Source organism: Moschus berezovskii, chromosome 7 (genome assembly GCF_049115385.1).
Source record: "Moschus berezovskii isolate FMDL1 chromosome 7, NW_MosBer_1.0, whole genome shotgun sequence".
NCBI lineage: Eukaryota > Metazoa > Chordata > Mammalia > Artiodactyla > Moschidae > Moschus > Moschus berezovskii.
In genome coordinates this window covers 81,837,440-81,859,503 of record NC_142466.1, presented here as the reverse complement: position 1 = coordinate 81,859,503, position 22,064 = coordinate 81,837,440, and the positions used below count along the sequence as shown (strand labels likewise).

Sequence of the window (22,064 nt, the reverse complement as noted above, 5' to 3'; positions counted from 1 at the left end):
GGCCAAAATAAGTAAACAACTAATTCAAGGGCAGGCATAGATCTTTCAAAGGGGCACTGCAAACTCTAGCGGTGAAAACGCTAACGCCGCTGCAAGATCACACTCTACTCGCGACCAGGAAGTAAGGAGCTCTGGCTTCTCCCACCTCGCGGGCCTGAGATTTCCGGGAACTAAGGAAGTGGCTCCTAGACTTCATTTTCCATTTGAAATCGTAAGTAAGTTTCAGTGCTACGGAAGCCCTAGAGCACTGATGGGTTGTTTCTTCTTGACGGGCACGCCTAGAACCCGCGCGGACCGCAGAGCAGATGGGCTCCGCCCCACTCTTCCGGGATTTCCCGAGCTGACCGGAACTGGGGTGGAGCCTCCTAAGCACGCCCCGAGCAATTGGTCGGGGCCGCTGTCGCTCAGTGCTCCGAACGGAAGAGGCTGGGCGCCTCTTTAAGGGTCCGGAGACCAGTCAGGCGGGTGGGAGGGACTGGAACGAAAGTTACCGGCTCGAGAGCCGGGAAGGCTATGGAGCCGGGTCCCGCCGCGTCCCCTGGGCCTTCCCGCTCCTTCAAAGAGGAGCTGCTATGCGCCGTCTGCTATGACCCCTTCCGCGATGCCGTGACTCTGCGCTGCGGCCACAACTTCTGCCGCGGGTGCGTGACCCGCTGCTGGGAGGTTCAGGTGGCGCCCACCTGCCCGGTGTGCAAGGACCGCGCGGCCCTCGCCGACCTGCGCACCAACCACACCCTCAACAACCTGGTGGAGAAGCTGCTCCGCGAGGAGGCCGAGGGCGCGCGTTGGACCGGCCACCGCTCCCCGCGCCTCTGCCGCCTGCACCGCGGTCAGTTCAACTTCTTCTGCCTCGATGACAAGGAGCTGCTGTGCTGCTCGTGCCAGGCCGACCCCCGGCACCAGGGACACCGCGTGCAGCCGGTGAAGGACACCGCCCACGACTTTCGGGTAAGAGTTGCTGCGGGCGGGTGTTGGCCGAGCGCGCACGTGGACCCCGCTGCTCCTGCACTCCAGCCTGCCAGGGCTGGGTGTGCCCAGTCCCGTCCCCCTTTCCCCTGCCAGCTTGCTGGTGCCTTCTCAGGACCCCATCTTCCCCTGGTAACATACAGACCCTACATCGAGCGCCGCCCAGGTGGTCTGAGATAGGAGAGGAGAGACTGTCAACAGGAAGTCTGAGAATTGGGGTTACAGGATGTTCTCAAGACCGCCCGTCCACCCCTGAAGGGCTGAAGCTCTGCACCCTTTCTACCAGGCGAGTGTGGCTCGTGCCCATTTTAAAAGCACAGGTTGAGTAAGCCCAACAACCCTGGAACTTGGCACACAGAGGGCAGAGGTGCAGCACCCGAAGCCCTGGTCAAGGATGTGGAGCTTTAGGTCTCCCCCACATCCCTCACCTGCTTCTGGGCTGGCCCCATGTACTGGGTAGCTCTGGGGAGGCCTCTGGCCCTGGCCAGCTAGTTTATCCTGGATCACTCTCTCAGCATCTCCCATGCCTGGAGTTTCACCGGTTATAAATAAAGGAGCTCCAATATTTTGGCCACCTGATGTGGAAAGCCAACCCACTGGAAAAGACCCTGATGCTGGAAAAGATTGAGGGCAGGAGGAGAAGGGGACGACAGAGGATTAGATGGTTGGATGGCATCATCGACTCAATGGACAGGCGTTGGAGCAAACTCTGGGAGATAGTGAAGGACAGGGAAGCCTGGGGTGCCAAAGAGTCAGACATGACTGAGTGACTGAACAGCAACAAAAATAAAGGAGCAACTTATAAGGGAAAACTAACATGAAGTTTTTGGCACAGGAAGGAAAATGATCAGGAAATAAGGGTTAGCCAGCTCAGGAGTTTTCAGAATTTTTGACCTTTGCTGGCCCATTGTTGTTCAGTCGCTCAGTCATTTCTGATTGTGACCCCATGGACTGCAGCACACCAGGCTTCCCACAGGGAGAAATATTTTTTTCCATTGTGACTCAGAACAGCCACATGTATGTATCGTGTTTTGTATCAGTGGAAACAAAAATTCTGTGGAAATCTCTGTTGTAGTCTGGCATTTTCTGTCATTATATTTTAAAAATTGCACAGGCTTTAAAACATCATTTTATCACCTACGAAGAATTGATGCTTTTGAACTGTGGTGCTGGAGAAGTCTTGAGAGTCCCTTGGACTGCAAGGAGATCCAACCAGTCCATTCTAGAGGAGATTAATCCTGGGTGTTCATTGGAGGGACTGATGCTAAAGCTGAAACTCCAATACTTTGGCCACCTCATGCGACGAGTTGATTCACTGGAAAAGACTCTGATGCTGGGAAAGGTTGGGGGCGGGAGGAGACGGGGACGACAGAGAATGAGATGGCTGGATGGCATCACCGACTGTGGACATGAGTTTGAGTGAACTCCAGGAGTTGGTGATGGACAGGGAGGCCTGGCGTGCTTTGATTCATGGGGTCGCAGAGAGTCGGACACGACTGAGCGACTGAACTGAATACCAACTAATACATAGGTCAGACCCACAGTTTGGAGTACACTGGTTAGCTAGTCTGAAGATGAGTGTATTGAAAATAAGTGTATTTCAAAAAGTTGAAAATAATTCTGTAAGAATGCCTGTTCTTCAGATACTGTTTTACTTTGTTTTAATGCCTTTGTTGTTGTTTAGTCACTAAGCCGTGTCTGACTCTTGTGAACCAATGAATTGTAGCTTACCAGACTCCTCTGTCCATGGGATTTTCTAGGCAATAATACTGAAGTGGGTTGCCATTTCCTTCTCCCGGGGGTCTTCCTGACCCAAGGATTGAATCCACGTCTCCTGCATTGACAGGCGGATTCTTTACCAGTGAGCCACCAGGGAAGTTAACAATGATAGTAGACAGTTCCATATACATTTTGGCAAAGTTCAAGTGAAGGAGAGTGTCATCAGCATGCTTATTTGAAGAGTGAACAGTGGTCCACAGCGATGCTTTTTCTTATTTCACCTGGCAGAAGTGCCAGGTCCTGATTTGAGACAGCTGATGTATTAATAAGTGTGGGCATTCAGGGCATCCTGGGGGCTGGTGTCAAGGTAAGGGGACACCATGGATCAAGTCGTGATGAGTCATTGTGGGGCTGGCAGATACAGATCAGGAAGGTGGGTGGGGGTCAAGACCAAGAACACTAAGGCAGAACCTCCAGGTCTGGGCTAAGCCAGGATTCAAGATCAGTGAGCCAGGTACCAGGAAGTACATATGGTCTAATGACCTGTTACTGTTTATTCAACAGATGTCTTATACTGCTAGGCTCTGGAGATACTGCAGAACAGGAGCTGAACAGTAATTCATACCTTCAAGGAGCTTTAAGCAGAGACCCAAGGAATAAGGAGGTGTTAGACAGGTGAAAGGGGGCAGGGAAGGTATTTTAGACAGTGGCATGTGTAAGGGTCCAGAGGAGGGAGGCCAGATTTTCCAGGTACCTAGAGAATTTCAGAGTGAGAAAGAATGAGGATGGAGATGCAGAAGGAACCAGGAGGTCCCAGGCTTGTACTTTATCCTGAAGACTGTAGGGAGAGGACTTCCCTGATGGTCCCATGGTTAAGACTTCACCTTCCATTGCAGGGGGTGCAAGTTTGATCTCTGGTTGGGGAGACGAGATCCCACATGCCTCGAGTCCCCAAAATAAAAAAACCCAAGACATAGAATTTAACAAATTCAGTAAAGACTTTAAAAATGATCCACATCAAAACAAATCTCAAAAAAAACCCCCAAAAAGACTGGGGAGTAGTGGGAGTGTTTTAAGCAGAGGAAGGATGCCATCAGAGCAGTGGGCACTCAGGACAGTGTCTGAGGGGCCAAGGAGTCCAGTTCCGAAGATCTGAGGAGTGTGCTCAGCCTGGTGCCAACTGGCATCACTTGTATTAGACAGCCGTGCGCCAGAGCTTTCCTGAGGTCTGCAGAGGTCAGTAAACCAGAGCCCTTGCCCCATGGAGCCGGGGGAAGTCAGCCACCAGAGAGTCAAGTTGTAGTTCTGGATGATTGGAGTAGGTGGAGATGTAGGGAAAGTAGCATGGGAACGCAGGAGAGGTGAGAAGGGGCCAATGGGAGCGCCAAAAAGCTTTTACATAGGGGTTTGGCAATTTGATTTGTGTGTTGGAGACTACTTTGGCAACCACATGAGGAACTCCAGCAGAAAGAACAACCATACCAGACAACATCTTTTTAAAATAAAATTATGTATTTATTTTTGTCTGTGCTGAGTCTTCATTGCTGCATTCAGGTTTTCTCTAGTTGTGGCAAGTAGGGGCTACTCTCTAAGTTTCAGCGAATAGGCTCAGTTGCCCACACTTCGTTGCTCCGCAGCGTGTGGGATCTTCCTGGACCAGGGATTGAACCTGTGTCCCCTCACTGGCAGGGAGATTCTTAACAACTGAGCCACCAGGGAAGTCTGCAGCCAATAGTTTTTGAGAACTTACTATGTACCAGGTACTCTTAAGTGTTTTTGTCAACACATTTAATCCTCACAAAAACTCTCTGAGGTTGTGTATTAGTTTCCAATTGCTATTGTCATAAGTTGCCACAGACTGTGGTTGAACACAGCACAGATTTGTTATCCCACAGTCCTGAAGGTCAGAAGTCCAAACATCAAGGTGTTGGCTGGACTCTGTGCCTTTTGGAGGCCAGAAGAGGGATTCTTTCATTGTCTTGTCCAACTTTTGGGGGCCCTTTCCTCCATCATCCTGAAGTACATCATTCCAGCTTCTGCTTCTGTTGTCTCATTGTCTTCTCTGACTCCCTCTTGGAAAGACCCTCATGATTACAGGAAGTCCCTGTGGACAATCCAGGATGATCTCCCCATCTTAAAGTCCATATTTTAATCACATCTACAAAATCCCTTTTGCCACATGAGGTAACACATTGCCAGGATTAGGACGAGGACATCTTTGGAGGAGGGTATAGCAACCCACTGCCACTGCAGTATTCTTGACTGGAGAATCCCATGGAAAGAGGAGCCTGGTGGGCTACAGTCCATGGGGTCGCAAAGAATTGGATGCAACTGAGCACACATCTCTGGAGGAGCTGGTATTCAGCTTACTACATCTGGGTACTATTCTCCCCATTTTACAGACAGTAATACTGAGTCTCAGAGAGGTTAAGTAACTTGTCCAAAGTCAGAGCAGTTACTGTAGAGTTCACCTGGGGCCTTGCTCAGCTCTTACTCCAGTGAGGGACATTGATAGACCCTTCTCTGGTGTCGGGCTAAGGTCTTCCCTACCAGCCCACTTTTCTGGGAGCTTTGAGGGCAGCTGCCTCTGTGTGTGGGTTCTTAGAGACTTGCGTGGATGAGGGTCCCCATCAATGGGCCAACACGTATGGACTGAGTGCCTGCTCCAGTGTGCCAGGCAGTGTGCACGGCAGTGTGCACAGGGAAAGGACAGGGCAGTCCGATCCCCTGCCTTCTTGGAGTCAGGTGGGCATGATCGAATATGTGCACGCATCCTCAGTCACTCAGGCATGCCCAACTCTTTTTTGACCCCATGGACTATAGCCCGCCAGGCTCCTCTGTCTATGGGATTCTCCAGGCAAGAATACTGGAGTGGGTTGCCATTTCCTCCTCCAGGGAATGTTTCCAACCCGGGGATTGAACCCGGGTCACCTGCATTGTAGGCAGTTTCTTTACTGTCTGAGCCACCAGGGAAGCCCAGCTTTCCATTTAATAATATCATCATTTATTCACCCATCTCTTGTTGATCAGCATTTGGGTCATTTCCAATTTTTTATTTTCCTTAAGTTTTTTTTAAATTTATTTTAATTGGGGGCTAATTACTTTACATTATGGTATTGGTTTTGCCATACATTGACATGAATCTGCCCAGGGTATACATATGTTCCCCATCTTGAACCCCCCTCCCACCTCCCTCCCCATCCCATCCCTCTGGTTCATGCCAGTACACCAGCCCTGAGCATCCTGTATCATGCATCGAACTTGAACTGGCGATTTGTTTCAAGATGCATCGTTCAGTTAGACATTTATGGGAGGAAATTTTCATTAACATACTAGGTTATTTAAGGAGTTGGGCGAACTATGGCCAGAATTATAAGCTTTTATTCTCCAGAATTAATGACATTGACAGTATGTTTGATGTCAACAAATTTGGAAATAAGATGGCACATTTGGAAACACAAAAGACAACTGGACAACATAGTAGTAGCTCCCTTAATGAAACAAGTTGGGTAATGTTGTGGTTAACACTGTGGCATTTATTTTTGGGCAGTTCTGCAGACAGAGCCTGGTTCTGCTGCTAACTATAATTTTGGCAAGTTACTTAATTCTTCTGGGCTTCTTTTCTCTTTTATGTGTTAGGAATATTGTGCTTACCTCGCAGAAATATAAGAATTCAATAGAATGATATCTGTAGAGGACCTTGTGAATTTAGTGCATGCTCAGTAATAACTGTTCATTAGTGATAATACAGACTTTCCAGGTGGCACTAGTGGTGAACAACTTGCCTGCCAGTGCATGAGACATAAGACATGTGGGTTCGATTCCTGGGTCAAGAAGATCCCTTGGAGGAGGGCACAGCAACCCACTCCAGTATTCTTGTCTGTAGAATCCCATGGACAGAGGAACCTGGCAGGCGATGGTCCATGGGGTTGCAAAGAGTCAGACATGACTGAAGCGACTTAGCACAGCACACAGCACAGCACAGCGATAATACAATCATTGGTAAATCTCACCAGCGAGCAACTCAGAGAAAGGCACATATTAGGGCTGGGACTTGCTGAATTAAAGCAGAACTCTCCAAGTGATGAAAAAGTTTGAGAAAGACAAGGAACTGTTACCCCCTTCCCTCTTCATTGCCCCATAATTCCCTAAGTCGAGGTTGAAGGGCAGAGAGTCAGGGGTGTGTTCTTTGGGGCCAGCACAGCGCTGGGTAACGTGTGTGGGCAGTTGCTTTACCCCTGACATTCACAGTTATTTCACAAATCATGAAATTTTTCTTTGGGGTAATATTACATAACTTTGCTACAAAACATCTCATCCCATCAAATAACACATTGGGATGACATTTCAGTGGTTTTGTGGGACACTTATGCTAATGTTATTTTGCTATTGAAGTGACACACCTTAGAGATATTACAGAAAACAATATTAAAAAAAATCTGTTAAATATTGTCAAGAAGAACATAAGGATGACCAGAATGAATTGAAAAGAAAACTAAACCTGCAGTAAAGGAAATCACTGTTTATTTTCTGTAGAAGTGTGGTTAAAAGACTAGACTGTGGAGTAGGACACATGGGCTAGTTATCTACTGCTGTATGACAAATTACCCCAAACATAGTGGCCTCAAACAAAAATGTCTGCTATCTCATGGAGTCTCTGGGTCAGGAATCTGGCATGACTGGATGGGTGTTTCTGCCTCAGGGTCTCAGTGGTGCTGCAGTGTGGACCAGGGCTGCAGTCTCATCTGAAAGCCCAAGGAGGCCAGCGTCCCCACTCAGGCTCACTTGTGTGGTTGGCAGCAGGATTCAGGTCTTCATGGGCTGTTGGTAGGACACCCTTACTTCCTAACCCTGTGGGCTGCTCTGTTGGTTGGATCACTTCCATCTGAGGGTGAGGGAGTGAAAGAGGGTGAGACAGGGTCAGTGGAGGTTTTTTGTCACCTTGGCTTATCTCCCGTCACTTGTGCCATATTCTCTTGATTAGAAGCACGTCTTTTGTAGATCCAGCCGTCAGGGAGGGGCTTCCAACAGTGCAGTACTGGGAAGTGGGGATCCTTGGGGCCATTTCCAAGGCTGCTTCCTCCAGTCTGGCCCCAGTGATTGATGTCCCTCCCACCTGCAGAACATGCTCATCCCCTCCCCGGATCCCCAGTCGTCTTGTCCCATTACAGCATTAGCTCAAAGTCCAGAATCTTGTCACCTAAACCAGGCCCAGATGGGGATGAGGCTTTAGGGACTAAAAACACAGCTTGAATTTACCACTCTGTTAACTGTTTACATGGTGTTTACATTGTACTTACAACTACTTGCACAGATTTTTATACTAGCACTGAAGCATTTTTACATAAGGGACTTGAGTATCTTGGGATTTCAGAATCTGTGGGGATCCTAGAACCAACCCAGGATGACTGTGGTTTAGACAAAGTCCTGTGGGAAGAACTGGGTCAACCTCGTGATCAGACCTGTTCTTTCATGACTGTAAACCAGTCCAGTTCACAAAGTCGTGAAGGGGGCCTGTGAGCACATTGTTGACCCCCAGCTTGGGTTCACTGCTCTGCCTACACCAGCTTTAGACTTAGCAGGATGTCCTTCTGTTCTGTCCTGTGACCAGCATGGAAACTAGTCCCTTTACCTCCTCAACTGTTTCCCCATCTGTATCGGGTGTAAACAGAGGTGCTGGGTTAGAGGGTATCGGAGGCCCTTTGTGCTGTACACCATCAGGTGCAGGGTCTGAGCTGTGCTTTCCCCACTGTGTCCCCCAGCATGTGGCTGGACTGGGTTCAGTAACTAATGGTCGCGTGGTACCCACAGTGACATGCACCTCCAGCTGTGATGTGGCGTGCTGTGTCCCTGCCTGGCCTCTGCCCCTAACCCACCTCCTTCTGGTCCCTCTTGGCAGGCCAAGTGCAGGAACATGGAGCATGCGCTGCGGGAGAAAGCCAAGGCCTTCTGGGCAATGCAGCGCTCCTACGAGGCCATCGTCAAGCACAATCAGGTGAGTGAGCACTGGGGCGGAGCGTGCAGATGGGCACACCTGGGACTACCGTGGGGCAGAGGTGCGGGTGGGCTGGCCCTGGTCATGGCTGCCGCCACAGGGTCAGCCCTCACCAGCCCTGCTGGCGAGCACCACCGTGCCCTTGGATGCTGATTGTGACTTCGTGGCATCTTTAAACACCTGGGCGTGGCCACGCCAGCAACCACCGAGTGGCTTCCGCAGCCCCTTGTGCCTGTGAACTCAGACTGATAACAGGTGCCATGCTGCACCACCTGATGGGGTGCTCAAACCCGCGACACCCCCATTCTCACACCTCACATCCACTGTCTCCAGAATGCACCTGTCCACTGATGCACCCTCTCCACTGCCAGCATCTGTTCCAGGTCCCCATGGCCTCTGCCTGCCCTTCTACCTGGGCCCCATGCTTTCGCTCTTGTATGCAGTCCACACTCCTTGCAGTGGACTGATCTTTTAAATAAAATAGATTGGTTGTGTCACTCCTCTCCTTAAAACTGTCTAGTTCAAGCTCCTCACCATGGCCTCGAGGGCCCTCATAAAACCCCCATGCCCCCCAGCTTCATCTCCCCCCCAAGCTTGGCCAGTGCTGTCTGCATGGCTGGCCTAGTGTGGGATGCATTGGGGATACCTGGGTTGTGTCCAAGTGACAGCCCCTGTCTGTCCATCCCAGCTGCTGTAGAATTCAAGTGTGTGTTTCCTTTCATAAGAATAACGGCTATCTGTATTTTTTCTGTGAATGTTCACATTTTTGGGATGTTTGTCTTTTCTTCTTATAGAGACTTAAGAGCACTCTGTATATGAAGAATAACAATCTCATATATGTTGGAAATATTTATCCTAATTTGCCCTTTTTCAATAAATTGTGCGTGCGTGCTCAGTCATGTCCAACTCTTCGCGACCCCATGAACTGTAGCCCTCCAGGCTCCCCTGTCAATGGGATTTTCCAACAAGAATACTGGCATAGGGTTCCTTTTCCTCCTCCAGGGGATATTCCTGACCTAGGGATTAAACCCTCGTCTCCTGCATTGGCAGGCAGATTTTTACTACTGTGTCATCTGGGAAACCCTTTCAATAAATCACTTCCCTCCCTTTCTGGTAATTTCCTCCTGTTCAGTGAATCATTTTGTCATATTAGCATGTTATTGATTCAGTTTTAAAATAAATACTTTCTACTATTTTTTTGGGTAAGCATCTATCAGATCTATCAAATTTGAAGTCCTAATATTGGAAGGTGAGTGATTTTTAAAAATCGTTGCTGTTTGCAACAGTTCACTTCTGTGATTCAGAGTTTCCCTCACTATCGTATAACCTATGCAGGTACAAAATATTATTGAGGAATTTCTAGAATTACAGTTGTCCTCTATAAGCATTGATTTTGTTTTATTCATTTATCTAAACAATCTCATTATGCTGTTTGACTTTTTTATTTAAAACATTTCTTTTTTAAAAAAACTTTTGGCCGCGCTCCAGGGTCTTCCTTTTGGCGGACCAGCCTAGTTGCCCCGAGCCATATGGGATCTATGTCCCATGCATTAAAGGGGGATTCTCAACCACTGGACCACCAGGGAAGTCCCTATGCTGTTTGACTTACTTTCAGTTCAGTTCAGTTCAGTCGCTCAGTTGTGTCCGACTCTTTGCGACCCCATGAATCACAGCACACCAGGCCTCCCTGTCCATCACTAACTCCCGGAGTTCACTCAAATATGTGCTAAGAAAGCTGCTTCTATATTTTATCTTCGGAAGTTCTGCACGTGATTTCTTTTCTTAAAAAATGGAGTTCCTTTGCTAAACATCTGGGGGCCACCAGCTGGGTGATGGCTGAGGCTCCACCCCTCCTCTGCCCCACCCGGCCCCGCCCTGTGCTGCAGGTGGAGGCCGCCTGGCTGGAAGCACGGATCCGGCGGGAATTTGACAAGCTCCGCGAGTTCCTGCGCGTGGAGGAACAGGCCATCCTGGACACCATGGCCAACGAGGCAAGGCAGAAGCAGCACCTGGCAGAGGAGAAGATGAAGCGGCTGACGGAGGACACAGAGGCCTTGGCCCACGAGATTGAGCGGCTGCAGATGGAGATGAAGGAGGATGACGTTTCCTTTCTCATGGTGAGGAGTGCAGCGTCCAGATCTAGTCACAGGGGCCAGATGTCTGGGGCCACTGGGGACCCTGAGATCAGCAGCCCTGGCTATATTGTTTTTTAAAATATCTATTTATTTATTATTTTAAAATATTTATTTTGGGGGTGGTATTACCATCTTCAGTTCAGTTCAGTCGCTCAGTTGTGTCCGACTCTTTGCGACCCCATGAATCACAGCACGCCAGGCCTCCCTGTCCATCACCAGCTCCCGGAGTTCACTCAAACTCATGTCCATCGAGTTGGTGATGCCATCCAGCCATCTCATTCTCTGTCGTCCCCTTCTCCTCCTGCCCCCAATCCCTCCCAGCATCAGAGTCTTTTCCAGTGAGTCAATTCGTCGCATGAGGTGGCCATCTTAACAATATTATTAATAATTTAATTATAGCACTGTTAACCTTAATATTATTATTAATTTAATAATATTAAACTTCTGATCCATGAACATGGGATGTATGACTCCTTTTGAGGTCAGAGATGTATGTGTTTTCTCTGTGTCTATGTTTGTGTATTTGTTTTTTTTTTTTATTTCAGAAACACAAGAGCCGAAAACGCCGGTAAGTTGCCAAGTCCGGTAGCGGGAGGGGAAGTGTAGACAGATATATGAGGGGTGCAGCCTCAGGTGGCTTCCAGGCCAGGCAGGTGGTAAGTCCAGCTGGTGAGGTACAGACGCAGCAGTGGGACCAGCCAAGTGGAGAGCCCTCTTTCAAGACACCGACTTTCAGTTGGCACTGGTGCGGTGTTGTCTTCCTGGGGGTGGAGCGTGCCATCTACTATGTGGGGAAAGATTGTCATCCTTCATGGGGCTCATAGTTCTCTGATGGTCAACCCAGCATTTAACCTTGTTTCTTGGTCAGCCCCCTCCCTCTGAGAGTCTCAGGACATACTAGTTTGTGTTGACGGTTGTTGGGGTCACAGAGATGAATATGGAATGATTGTGTCCCAGTCAGAGCTGTACAAATATGGAAGAGAATGCTTTGGGAAGTAGTGAGTTCCCTGTCACTGGAGGTATTCAAGCAAAGGCCAGTGACACTTTCAAAATGTGGGACTTTAGGGCCCCTAAGGTGCCTTCCGACTCAGACATCCTATGAGCTGATGTCTTTGTATCATTTCTGCTCACATGAAATAAAACCATGACTGAGAACCTCCTGTTTATATTTATCCCGGCGAGGGCAGGATGGGCTCTAGTACTGAGTCCTGAAGGGTATGAGCTGCCCAATTGGTTCCTGGTTCATCTCCCATCAGAGCCCAGTGTAGGTTTGTTTTGAATAAGGCAGCCAGGAAATGCAGGCCTGAAGCAAGGGATCCTGTTTCCAGCTGACTCAGTTAGGCCCAGAACGCCTGGCCCTGGCCCTGGCCCTGCCCCCCAAAGCCCACTTCTCCTTTCCCAGCCTCTTCTGCACGATGGAGCCGGAGCCCATCCAGCCCGGCATGCTCATCAACATCTGCAAGTACCTGGACTCCCTGAAGTACCGCGTCTGGAGGAAGATGGTTATGTGTGTCGAATCTGGTGAGTGGGGACCCCAGGCAGGTGGTAAGAGGCCAGGGAAGGTCATGCTGGGCAGAGGGCCAGCTGAACTCACTCCTTCCTGCTTCCCGCCCCATAAGACCTCCTCCTCCCTGCACTGGTCACTTTTCAGGCCTCTTTCACTCAGGTCCCTGTGCCCTGCTCCACTCCACGTCCTGCTGTTCGAACCATTCCTGACAGAGCGCCTTCCTTTTTTGGGTCCTGACACTTAGCCACCTCTCCAGAAAGAGCAGCTGACTTCCCTTTCTATTCAGAACCATATTGTATATATAATGAAAGAGAAGAGCTCCTCAGTTTAGGGCTGCCTCTCCCTAGGTGATTCTAGCCCATGCAAGTAGCTGTGGACTGAATGTCCCCGACCAAATTTGTATGTTGAAGGCCTAACCTCCATGTGATGGAATTTGAAAGCAGGGCCTTTGGGAGGTGATCATATTAGATAGAGGTCATGTGGATGGGTCCCCCGATGATCAGATTAGTGCCCTTTTAAGAAGAGACACCAGAGAGCAGGCTTTTCTCTCTCTCCCTCTGCCTTATGAGGACACAGTAAGAAGGCAGCCGTCTATAAACCAAAAAGAGGACCCTCATCAGAATCTAGGCATGCTGGATCCCTGGTCTCAGAATTTCAAAAGCAGAACCATGAGAAATATTTTCCTGTTGTTTAAGCCACCCTGTCTCTGATATTTTTGCAGTAGCATCCCAAACTGAGACGTAATTTTATGGGGAGAGATGTCAGTGACCAGGGGCATGTCACATGCATTTTTAAGGTGGTACAGGTATCGTGTGAAGTTCACTGGCTTCTGGTGGCTATCCTCACAAGAGACTGACATCTGGATGCTTTAAAATGACAGAATTTTATTCTCACAGTTCCAGAGGCTAGAAGTCTAAAGTCAAGGTGTCCACAGGGCCACACGCCTTCTGGACCCTGTAGAAGGATCCTTCTTCGCTTCTTCCTAAATTTTGGTATTTTCTGGTGAGCTCGGCACAGGCAGTTGCAGCACCGTGACCTGTGCCTCCATCATCAGAGGGCTTTTCCCCTCATGTGACTGGTTTTCTCCTTTTTCATAAGGACAACAGATATATTGGATCAAGGGCCCCCTCTCTTCCCATCTGATCTCATCTTAAATTGTTAACATCTGCAAGAACCTCGTTCTCAAATAAGGTCACCTCCTGAGGTGCTGGGGTTAAGACTTGAACATAGCTTTTTTGTAGGGCACTTTTTTTGTGTTTTTTTTTGAACTTTAGTTTGTACTGGGGTGTAGCCGATTAACAATGTTGTGATAGTTTCAGGTGAACGGTGAAGGGACTTAGCCATACATATACATGTATCCATTCTCCCCCAAACTCCCCTCCCATCCAGGCTGTGCAGGGCACATTTCAACCCATAATGCAACCCCCAGCCCAGGGCTGCCCCCTTTGTTCACTGGGCCAGGTGGAACACCGTGGGTCAGTTTAGGGGGACCCGAGGCCACAGGCTGATCTGATTTCCCCACTCTCTTCCCTCTGTACCCAGTGCCTTTCAGCCTTGATCCCAACACCGCGGCTGGCTGGCTCTCTGTGTCTGACGACCTCACCAGTGTCACCAACCACGGCTACCGGGTACAGGTGGAGAACCCGGAGCGCTTCTCGTCAGCGCCCTGCCTGCTGGGCTCCTGCATCCTGTCGCAGGGCTCACATGCCTGGGAGGTGGACCTGGGGGCACTGGCCAGCTGGCGTGTGGGGGTGGTGCGGACGCGACAGGATGCGGGCACCGAGGGCCACGCGCACAGCTGCTACCATGACACGCGCTCGGGCTTCTGGTACGTGGGCCGCACGCAGGGCGTGGACGGTGACCACTGCGTGACCTCGGATCCTGCCACATCGCCCCTGGTTCCTGCCATCCCACGCCGCCTGCGCGTGGAGCTGGAGTGTGAGGAGGGCGAGCTGTCCTTCTATGACGCTGAGCGCCACTGCCACCTGTACACCTTCCACGCCCGCTTCGGGGAGGTGCGGCCTTACTTCTACCTGGGTGGCTCACGGGGTGACGGGTCCCCAGAACCACTGCGCATTTGCCCTCTGCGCATCACCATCAAGGAGGAGCTGGACGGCTGAGGACCCTCAGGCCCGCCGGACTCCGCTTGCATCCAGCAATCGGTCCCCTTTCCTTCCTGTCCCTTCCCAAAGCCACGTTCGCCTTGGTACCTCTCTACCGCCTGCCTTCTTACCAGGATCTTCCCACTGACCTACCCTGTCATTTTCTGTGGCTCCAGGCCACGGGCCTCTCCTTCCTTTTTTGTCCCTTCTCTCCCCTCTGAAAGTCAGCCAGGAGACACATCATAGGTCAGGCTTTTTCCTGACATCCTCAGTTGTGGCATCCTCTGGATGTGAATTTCCTGATCTAGATTCTGAGTTTTCTGGGGATAATGTTTGTTTCTAGAGTGGGTCTGTTTAAAAAATGTAGGGTTTTTAAAATTATTTTCCACGTGTTGTGAGACCAGCAGATGGGAGGGGACTACTGTTGAAAAGAGTTTGTTACTTACAGTTCCTAGGAGAAGGGGTGCTGCGGTGGGGGTGGCATGGGGGGGCCATGAGGGGAAGCACTAGAGTCCTTAGGAGGCAAGGAGAGTGCTCTTCATGGAAAAGAACAGAGGAGGCAGGGTACCGGGTGAGTGGGTTTATGATCGGCAAGTCTGAATACTTTTCACAGGTGGGGCATAGTGGCTGCCCCTAGTTGTCCTGAAACCTGGATGTGGGGTGCATGTGTGCATGCTCAGTCATGTCCTACTCTTTGTGACTCTATGGGCACCATACCCACCAGATTCCTTTGTCCGTGCAGTTTCCCATTCAAGAATTCTGGAGTGGGTTACCATTTCCTATTCCATGAAATCTTCCTGATGCAGGGATTGAACCCGCATCTCCTGCATTGGCAGGCAGCTTCTTTAGCACTGAGCCACCTGGGAAGCCTGTGGGCTGATTAGCGCAGGGGATTATTGGCTTGGAGTGGCGCCTGGTGAGAGCCTGGCACAGGTGGTGGTTGGGGTACCATTTTGCATGTAAAAGATTGACTGCATTCAAAAGGCGCACTCACAGGAAGTTGTTTGCTGTCTGCAGGAACTTGCTAGCTAGGGAAGCCCCAGTAGCCAGAGTGTCAGGAATTCAGAAGAGAAGAAAATATGGTTATTCCAGCACCATTTCCATGGCCTTGGGCAGGACCCATGCCCTGGCTTGTTTGTTACTTTATAACGGTATTTAAAGCTGCTCTGTGGGCCTTGGTGGGGCCCTTCAGGGCAGGGGTGGGGACAAGGCTGCCCATCCAATCGGCTCTAACTTAAAGATTAAGACTTCTTGCACAATTTCCTCTGAACAGAGTTTCCAGAGCAGTTTAAAAAACACAAATACGATTTTCACTTTCTTTATCTGCAAATGAGGTAGTAGATCTGGAAGGTGATGGGAGTGCTGCAGTTGTGTGGAGGACCTTTCTCTGGTTCCTCTCACAGGTAAAGGAGGAGGAGAAGAGGGTCCCTTTGTATTAGGAGGGAAGGGAGGCGATTCTGTCCGGGGAGGGGGGTTGGTATCAGGAATGAGGAGGAGGGGGCTCCAGGGTGCTGGTCTTTGCTGACCTCAGCCTGCTCATTCTTGTTCTGCTGCCTTTTACATCTTCATCCTGATTTCTTCTTCCTCTAGTGTGCCTCCAGACTCCTATCTTCACCTTTTCGTCTTCACACATACCTATGGAGAGTTTTTAATTGTCACCTCCTCATTGTGTCCTGGGACAGGGAATGTCTCCCTGTAGGAGCAGTGTTCTAATGGAGGTGTTTTCTTTACTGAAGACTCACAAACTTTCTCCTGCTTGTGTCTCCTGGTTCACCGAAATGGACATTTTAAACAAAAATGATGATTCAAAACTAAAAATTGGTTATAAGTGTGATGTGTCCATCATTGGTGGCCAGGGGAGGGAGGTGGTAGGATATACCACTGAGTCAAGGGGACCAGGTGCAGGAGAGGGGTGAGGATATTGGCAAAGGGGTGGATGTGAGCTGAGCGGCCCCTCTAAAGATGCTCAGATTCAGCAGAGCTCAAGGCACTTTGGACCCAACACATCTGAGTCCAGTGTCCACTTTCTACCATAAAGTATTTATCTAGCTAGCCCGTCAAATGCAAATCGCTACCTAATAAATCTTGACCTGAAACTATTTTGTTAGTTGTTGTAAACTTTTAAAAATGTATTTCCTTTCCACCTTAGGTGTTGGAAGGGCTTTGTTTTGTTTTTACAGGATACTATGGATTGCCTAGGCCCCTTTTTACCAAAATAAAGTGTTTGAGCCAAAGTATACTTTTTTTTTTTTTGACATTTTCCTTTCAGTGGTCTCATAAGCAAAAAATTTCATTCACCTTGTAGCATGTATTCAATGTTTTTGTTTTTATCATTGGATAATCCGTCAAGGTTGTATATTGTCACCCTGCTTATTTAATTTATATGCAGAGTACATCATGAGGAACGCTGGGCTGGAAGAAGCACAAGCTGGAATCAAGATTGCCAGGAGAAATATCAATAACCTCAGATATGCAGATGACACCACCCTTATGGCAGAAATTGAAGAGGAACTCAAAGGCCTCTTGATGAAAGTTAAAGAGGAGAGTGAAAAGGTTGGCTTGAAGCTCAACATTCAGGAAACGAAGATCTTGGCATATGGTCCCATCACTTCATGGGAAATAGATGGGGAAACTGGAAACAGTGTCAGACTATTTTTTGGGGCTCCAAAATCACTGCAGATGCTGACTGCAGCCATGAAATTCAAAGACGCTTACTCCTTGGAAGGAAAGTTATGACCAACCTAGATAGCATATTAAAAAGCAGAGACATTACTTTGCCAACCAAGGTCTGTCTAGTCAAGGCTCTGGTTTTTCCCGTGGTCATGTATGGATGTGAGAGTTGGACTGTGAAGAAAGCTGATCGCTGAAGAATTGATGCTTTTGAACTGTGGTGTTGGAGAAGACTCTTGAGAGTCCCTTGGACTGCAAGGAGATCCAACCAGTCCATTCTAGAGGAGATCAATCCTGGGTGTTCATTGGAAGGACTGATGCTAAAACTGAAACTGCAATACTTTGGCCACCTCATGCAACGAGTTGACTCACTGGAAAAGAGTCTGATGCTGGGAGGGATTGGGGGTGTGAGGAGACGGGGACGACAGAGAATGGGATGGTTGGATGGAGTCACTGACTCGATGGACATGAGTTTGAGTGAACTCCAGGAGTTGGTGATGGACAGGGAGGCCTGGCGTGCTGTGATTCATGGGGTTGCAAAGAGTCGGACACGACTGAGCGACTGAACTGAACTGATACTGCATTTTACTTACCAACTCTTCAGTTAGTGAAAACATTTTGATTGTTTTCACTTTTTGCCATTATGAATAATGCTGCTCTAAACATTTTGTGTGCAAGATTTTGTGTGGACATATGTTTTCTATTCTCTTGGATAGGTAACTAGGTGCAGACTTGCTGGATCATGTCCTGACTCTTGTTTAACCTTTTGAGGGACTGCCAGGCCGTTTTCCAGTGTGGCTGCACCTTTGTATAGTCTTATAATGTAGGGAGGTTCCAATTGGTCCATATCCTCATTAGCACTTGTTACTGTCCGTCTTTTAACTTGGGCATCCTAGTAGATGTGAGGTCGTATCTCATTGTAGTTTTGACTTGGATTTCCCTGATGACTCATGGTATCAAGCCTCTTTTCAGGTGCTTATTGTCCATTTGTTTACCTTCTTAGGAGAACTGACTTCAGATCCTTTGTCCATTTTAAAATCTTTTTTTGTTGTTATTGTTTTTACTATCCAGTCGCAAGAGTTCTTCATACATTCTAGATACAAGTCCATCATCAGGTACATGATTGCCAAAAAATTTCTACCACTCTGTGGTTGTATTTTCACTTTCTGGAAAGTGTCCTTTGAAGCATATACGTTTTCATTTTGGGGTCTGGTTTATTTTTCTTTTTGTTGTTTGTGTATCCTAGAACTCCTACCTTTGACACTGCCCTTAAGCCAGTTCTCGGTCAGGCATGGGCAGCCATCTCAGCATGGGTAGCCATTCTATTGACAAGGAGCCCTAGTTCAGGAGCCCATTCCTTCTTCCCTTGAGCCCTCCTACCAACATGATGTGATGACTGAGTGTATGCATGGGAGCCCAGGTAAGCTGTACCCGGAAGTTTTATAAGCTAGCAGCATCTTTGGTAAAGAGAAAGCAGCCAGAACCATAAATCCAGATTCCTACACCCAAGTCCCAACTGTGTGATTTATGAGCTACTGGATCGTCGAAAAAACGAGAGTTCCAGAAAAACATCTGTTTCTGCTTTATTGATTATTCCAAAGCCTTTGTGTAGATCACAATAAACTCTGGAAAATTCTGAAAGAGACAGGAATACCAGACCACCTGATCTGCCTCTTGAGAAATCTATATGCAAGTCAGGAAGCAACAGTTGGCACTGGACATGGAATAACAGACTGGTTCCAAATAGGAAAAGGAGTATGTCAAGGCTGTATATTGTCATCCTGCTTATTTAACTTATATGCAGAGTACATCATGAGGAACGCTGGGCTGGAAGAAGCACAAGCTGGAATCAGGATTGCCAGGAGAAATATGAATAACCTCAGATATGCAGATGACACCACCCTTATGGCAGAAAGCGAAGAGGAACTAAAAAGCCTCTTGATGAAAGAGGAGAGTGAAAAAGTTGGCTTAAAGCTCAACATTCAGAAAACTAAGATCATGGCATCTGGTCCCATCACTTCATGGGAAATAGATGGAGAAACAGTGGAAGCAGTGTCAGACTTTATTTTTCTGGGCTCCAAAATCACTGCGGATGCTGATTGCAGCCATGAAATTAAAAGACGCTTACTCCTTGGAAGGAAAGTTATGACCAACCTAGATAGCATATTAAAAAGCAGAGATGTTACTTTGCCAACAAAGGTCCGTCTCGTCAAGGCTATGGTTTTTCCAGTGGTCGTGTATGGATGTGAGAGTTGGACTGTGAAAAAAGCTGATCGCCGAAGAATTGATGCTTTTGAACTGTGGTGCTGGAGAAGACTCTTGAGAGTCCCTTGGACTGCAAGGAGATCCACCCAGTCCATCCTAAAGGAGATCAATCCTGGGTGTTCATTGGAAGGACTGATGCTGAGGCTGAAACTGCAATACTTTGGCCACCTGATGCAAGGAGTTGGCTCACTGGAAAAGACCCTGATGCTGGGAGGGATTGGGGGCAGGAGGAGAAGGCTGGATGGCATCACCAACTTGATGCACCTGAATCTGAGTGAACTCCGGGAGTTGATGATGGACAGGGAGGCCTGTCATGCTGCGATTCATGGGGTTGCAAAGAGTCGGACATGATTGAGTGACTGAACTAAACTGAACTGAGCCTTCGAGCCTCTGCTCCCTCATCTAAATGAGGATTTAGGGTACCTACCTCAGGTTGTTGTAGAGATTAAATGAGGGGATTTGGGGGGTACAAATGCTTTGCATTATGTCCTAAACATACTATAGACTCAATGTGTGTTTGCTAATTCCTCAGAAAGTGGAAGATTTTGAATGTTGACATTATGATTCATGTTAATGAAAAACCCCAAAGGAAATTGAGAAATGAACTTACATTGGGAGTGCTTAAATTTCTTGAGACTGGGAGGTTATAGACATAAAATGTTTATTAAAAACAACATGGGAAAATGGTTATGTTGTAATGACCGAGAAGACTAGGATTTATACATATAGACATGCAGCACACAATTTGTCTCTAATTTGTATGTGTTGTTTGATGAGATCACCCACTTATGTGGCTGTAAATTCAAAAGGTACAAAAGAACAGCCTCCCCCACTTCTGCCCAGACACTCAGGCCCCTTCTTTGTGGACAATTATATTACCATGAAAAAAATCCTTCCAGAGGGATTTCATGTACAGCAGTATTCTGTTGTGAGTATATTCTGTTTCCCCAATACACTATAATTTAAAAGCAGATACTTTTGGGGGCTCTCCTGGTGGCTCAGTGGTACAGAATCCACCTGCCAGTGCGAGGAGACATGGGTTCAATCCCTGGTCCAGGAAGATCCCACATGCCATGGAGCAACTCAGCCTGTGTGCCACAACAACTGAATCTATACTCCTAGAGCCTGTGCTCTAACGAGAAGCCACCACAATGAGAAACCTGTGCACCACAGCTCGACAGTAGCCTGTGCTCACAGCTACTAGAGAAAAGCCTGTGCAGGAGCGAAGACCCAGCACAACTAAAAATGGTAAATAAAAGCAGATACTCTAGGTCTGTATCTCTAAGCAACCTAACAAAAGGAGACAACTCAAAGGATGTTATTAAGATAATTTCCTCCCCTCTAAGAGGAGGTTTGTCATGGATGTTTTCATGTAGTCAGTTCAACTGGTGCATTCAGCTTGTTTATTTCACCCTAAGGTTTTAAAACAGGGAAAAAACAAAGTAGAATTTTGCTGCTCATGACGTAGAAGACAAACCTTACACTTGAGACCTCAACATAGGTTTTTAAAATCTCAGTCCTTACCAAGGTATCTAGTGACCTAGTGTGTTAGTGGGGGATGAATGACCTGGATTCAAAGTCTGCCTCAGCCACTCTGTGACCTTGGGAGAGTTACCTAAGTTCTCAGTGCCTTAGTTTCATTATGTGAAAAATGGAGATCTTAAGATGAGTGGAGATAATAACCTACCTCATAAAGGGGTCATGAGATTAAGTGAGCAAATGTGTATAACAGGACAAGGTCTGACAGGTACTTGGCAGTTGAGAGTTCACTATTGTTTTACTTGGCTGTGCTACTACAGAGCTCTGGTACTTCAGATAAAGCCATTCAACTTCTCATCTGTAAACAGGGAAATGAAGAGGTGCATGATTTTTTCAAGGTTTTTTCCAGTTCTAATGTCCTTTGATTCACAATTTGTGGAACTAGCAAAGGCTGGTATCCTGCATATGGTAGGGGCTGCTGATTCCAGGTGCTGTAGCTGACCAGCATTCAAGAACCTGAGTATGGTTTGGTACCAGGAGCCTTGTTTCCTCATGTGTTGAGTCTGGAGAAAAAACTAAATCGTCATCATGTTTGAAGGATGGCAAGGTTGTTCCAGAGAGGAGCAAGTCTTGGGAAATTGTTCCTAAGGTTCCGTTCCATTCCGTTCCGTTCCGTCGCTCAGTCGTGTCCGACTCTTTGCGACCCCGTGGACTGTAGCCTACCAGGCTTCTCCGTCCATGGGATTCTCCAGGCATGAATACTGGAGTGGGTTACCGTTTCCTTCTCCAGGGGATCTTCCCGACCCAGGGATTGAACCCGGGTCTCCCGCACTGGAGGCAGATGCTTTAACCTCTGAGCCACCAGGGAAGCCATGCACAGTAAAATTGGACAGTCATGTTTCACAGATGGCTCATGTGCTTGTATGTGCGAGATTAAAGACATCAAATATTGACTCGAGTGCACTGTGGTTATGATCTTTGTGGCCTCAGAGCTGCTGGATTGGGCAAAAGATGACTGATCGTTCATGGTGGGGACTATAGCAGGTCCCCTCAATTTTCAAAAAGAAAATGCATCTTCTTAGACGGTTCTGTGCCTCCTATTCCTTCTCCAGCCATGCCTGGAGGACCCAGCAAGACAGCTCGCTGGCTATTAAAGCCTGATTCCATAGCACATGGGAAGTGCTCCTGTGCGTGCCATCAGTCTGTGTTTGTGGGTGTTGCTTGGG

At 48.2% G+C, this 22,064-nt stretch overlaps 1 protein-coding gene across 1 annotated transcript; it reads left to right on the top strand.

The window, feature by feature from the left end:
• Positions 1-423: 423 nt before the first annotated feature.
• Positions 424-16,661, top strand: TRIM35 (tripartite motif containing 35). The gene is made up of 6 exons (XM_055427264.2): positions 424-948; positions 8,585-8,680; positions 10,567-10,797; positions 11,361-11,383; positions 12,218-12,336; positions 13,865-16,661. The coding sequence occupies exons 1-6, from the start codon at positions 514-516 to the stop codon at positions 14,440-14,442; spliced, it is 1,482 nt and encodes a 493-aa protein (XP_055283239.2). The 5' UTR covers positions 424-513; the 3' UTR covers positions 14,443-16,661.
• The last annotated feature ends 5,403 nt before the right edge of the window (positions 16,662-22,064 follow it).

What these genes read in the sequence shown, in the direction of transcription:
- TRIM35 (XM_055427264.2), top strand. Translation starts at nt 514, where the DNA reads ATGGAGCCGGGTCCCGCCGCGTCCCCTGGGCCTTCCCGCTCCTTCAAA. An exon ending in CCATCGTCAAGCACAATCAG is followed by an intron (nt 8,681 to 10,566) that starts GTGAGTGAGCAC and finishes CCTGTGCTGCAG; the next exon opens with GTGGAGGCCGCCTGGCTGGA. An exon ending in CACAAGAGCCGAAAACGCCG is followed by an intron (nt 11,384 to 12,217) that starts GTAAGTTGCCAA and finishes CTCCTTTCCCAG; the next exon opens with CCTCTTCTGCACGATGGAGC.